This window comes from Chinchilla lanigera, unplaced genomic scaffold, assembly GCF_000276665.1.
Source record: "Chinchilla lanigera isolate Chin_1 unplaced genomic scaffold, ChiLan1.0 scaffold00049, whole genome shotgun sequence".
In the NCBI taxonomy this organism is placed as follows: Eukaryota; Metazoa; Chordata; class Mammalia; order Rodentia; family Chinchillidae; genus Chinchilla; species Chinchilla lanigera.
The window spans coordinates 5318995-5320892 of record NW_004955450.1 but is presented as its reverse complement, the minus strand read 5'-3'; the positions used below and the strand labels follow the sequence as shown (position 1 = coordinate 5320892).

At 57.4% G+C, this 1898-nt stretch overlaps 1 protein-coding gene across 1 annotated transcript in view; it reads left to right on the top strand.

Annotated features, from left to right (window-relative positions):
- Thsd4 (thrombospondin, type I, domain containing 4) overlaps window positions 1-1898 on the top strand; it is a gene marked incomplete in the record, with an annotated part of 530583 nt that overhangs the window by 506360 nt on the left and 22325 nt on the right. The window contains 2 exon segments of the mRNA XM_013518949.1: window positions 542-671; window positions 1666-1870. Coding sequence (XP_013374403.1) covers window positions 542-671; window positions 1666-1870 — 335 coding nt within the window.

The following is a 1898-nucleotide window of genomic DNA, read 5'->3' as shown; positions in this document are numbered from 1 at the left end:
TTTTTTTTGGTTTTTCTCCGGTACCGGGAACCGAACTCACGACCTTGCGCTTGCCAGGCAGGCGCTTTGCCACTGAGCTAAATCCCCAGCCCCTTTTCTCACTTCCTAAACGTTTGTTAGCAGTGCTGTAGTCTTACCAGCAGATGGCGGCAGAGACAGACAGGCAAACTACAGAGCTAGAAATTTCACTTCACAAATTCTGGCTTTTTATCTACAATCATTTTATCCTTATTACACCGACAGAACTAGGTAATGCATTGAAATAAAAAACCTGTGGCAGTTAGGGTTTTTTTTTAAGCAAAGTACTAAACATAAGTATTATACCTCTGATAAATACTCATTTAACAAACGTGTACTAGACGCCTGCCTCTCTGCTAGCCGCCGGGGGTTCCGGTGGACAGAGCTGGAGGGGGAGGGAGGGACAGCCGTCCTGGCTGGTCCCAGGCCTCCCTTCCCGCCCCGCGTGCCTGCGCATCTGCACGGTAGCGGCTCACTGTCTCGAGGGCAGGGTGACTTCAGGCCCTCGGGCCGTGTCTTTCAGGCTCACAGTACCCGATTTTCCGCTGTGTGCACAGAAGCACCCACGAAGAGGTTCCCGAGAGCTACTGCGACCCCAGCATGAAGCCGACCCCCGAGGAGGAGCCCTGCAACCTCTTCCCCTGCCCGGCCTTGTAAGAGCGGTGGCTGCATCTAGGCTGCGGGGTGGGCACGGGGCGGCTGGCCTGAGCCCTGAGGAGCAGATAGGGCCGTGTTTTCCATCAGTCGCTCTCTGATTAGAGGCAGCAGATGTGGACCCCAGTATAGGACGCAGCCCCGGAGCAGCCTGTCTTTGGGGCAGGGCTCTGAGCCCACAGCCTTCACCCAAGCAGTGCATAGTGCCAGTCCATGGGGATCCAGGTCCAGGCAGGGTTTCACCTGGGGGGGAAGCGGAAGAGGAAGGGCAGGGTGGCAGGGGTGCTGAGTGCAGAACCAGCGTGTGACAGGTCACCTGGGGGGAACAGGGAATGTTGGGAACTGGCTCTGGCTGTGGTTGAGTGATACACAGGGCACCTTTGGAAGAACAGCAGGAAAGACCCTAACAGGCCAAAACATAATTAATTCCCATCTGGATACAGAGTGAGCACATGCTGCTGCCTCATCTAAGTAATTAATAAGAAGCCTGGCGTGGTGGCCCATGCCTGTCATCTTAGCACTTGGGAAGCTGAGGCAGGAGGATCTCCTCAAGTTCAAAGCCAGCCTGGGCAACATAGCCAGAGCCTGTCTCAAAACAAAGCAAGTAATGAATGAGAGTAGCTGGTGGAAGGGAGAGTGCGGGGTGTGCGTGGAAACAATGAAATGTAAAGAATGCTGAATTCCCGAATGGGTTCATGTTCCACAGGGAGTAAACCAGCCTTGGCAGTGCAGGGATTCTCAGGTTTGCTTACTAGGTGGAAGTCGTGTGCACCTTCTCCATTTTCCATGCCCGTGTGCGGAAGGTGGCCCCATCGCTGGTAGATCGTGTGTGAAACACGGCCACCTCCTTCCCCCATCCTGTGACCGCTAGGCAGGCGCCAGCGACGCGCTAGGAGGACCCCCACCCGTGGGCTCAGGCACCCATGGGGGTGGGCTCGGCGTCCACCCCCGATAACCAGAGCCTCTGTCTCCCTCTCGCCCCTCCTGAGCCAGCTGGGACATCGGGGAGTGGTCCGAGTGCAGCAAGACCTGCGGGCTGGGTATGCAGCACCGGCAGGTCCTGTGCCGCCAGGTGTACGCGAACCGCAGCCTCACGGTGCAGCCCTACCGCTGCCAGCACCTGGAGAAGCCCGAGACCACCAGCACCTGCCAGCTCAAGATCTGCAGTGAGTGGCAGATCCGCACCGACTGGACCTCGGTATGGGCCCTCCCCCTCCCCTCCCCTC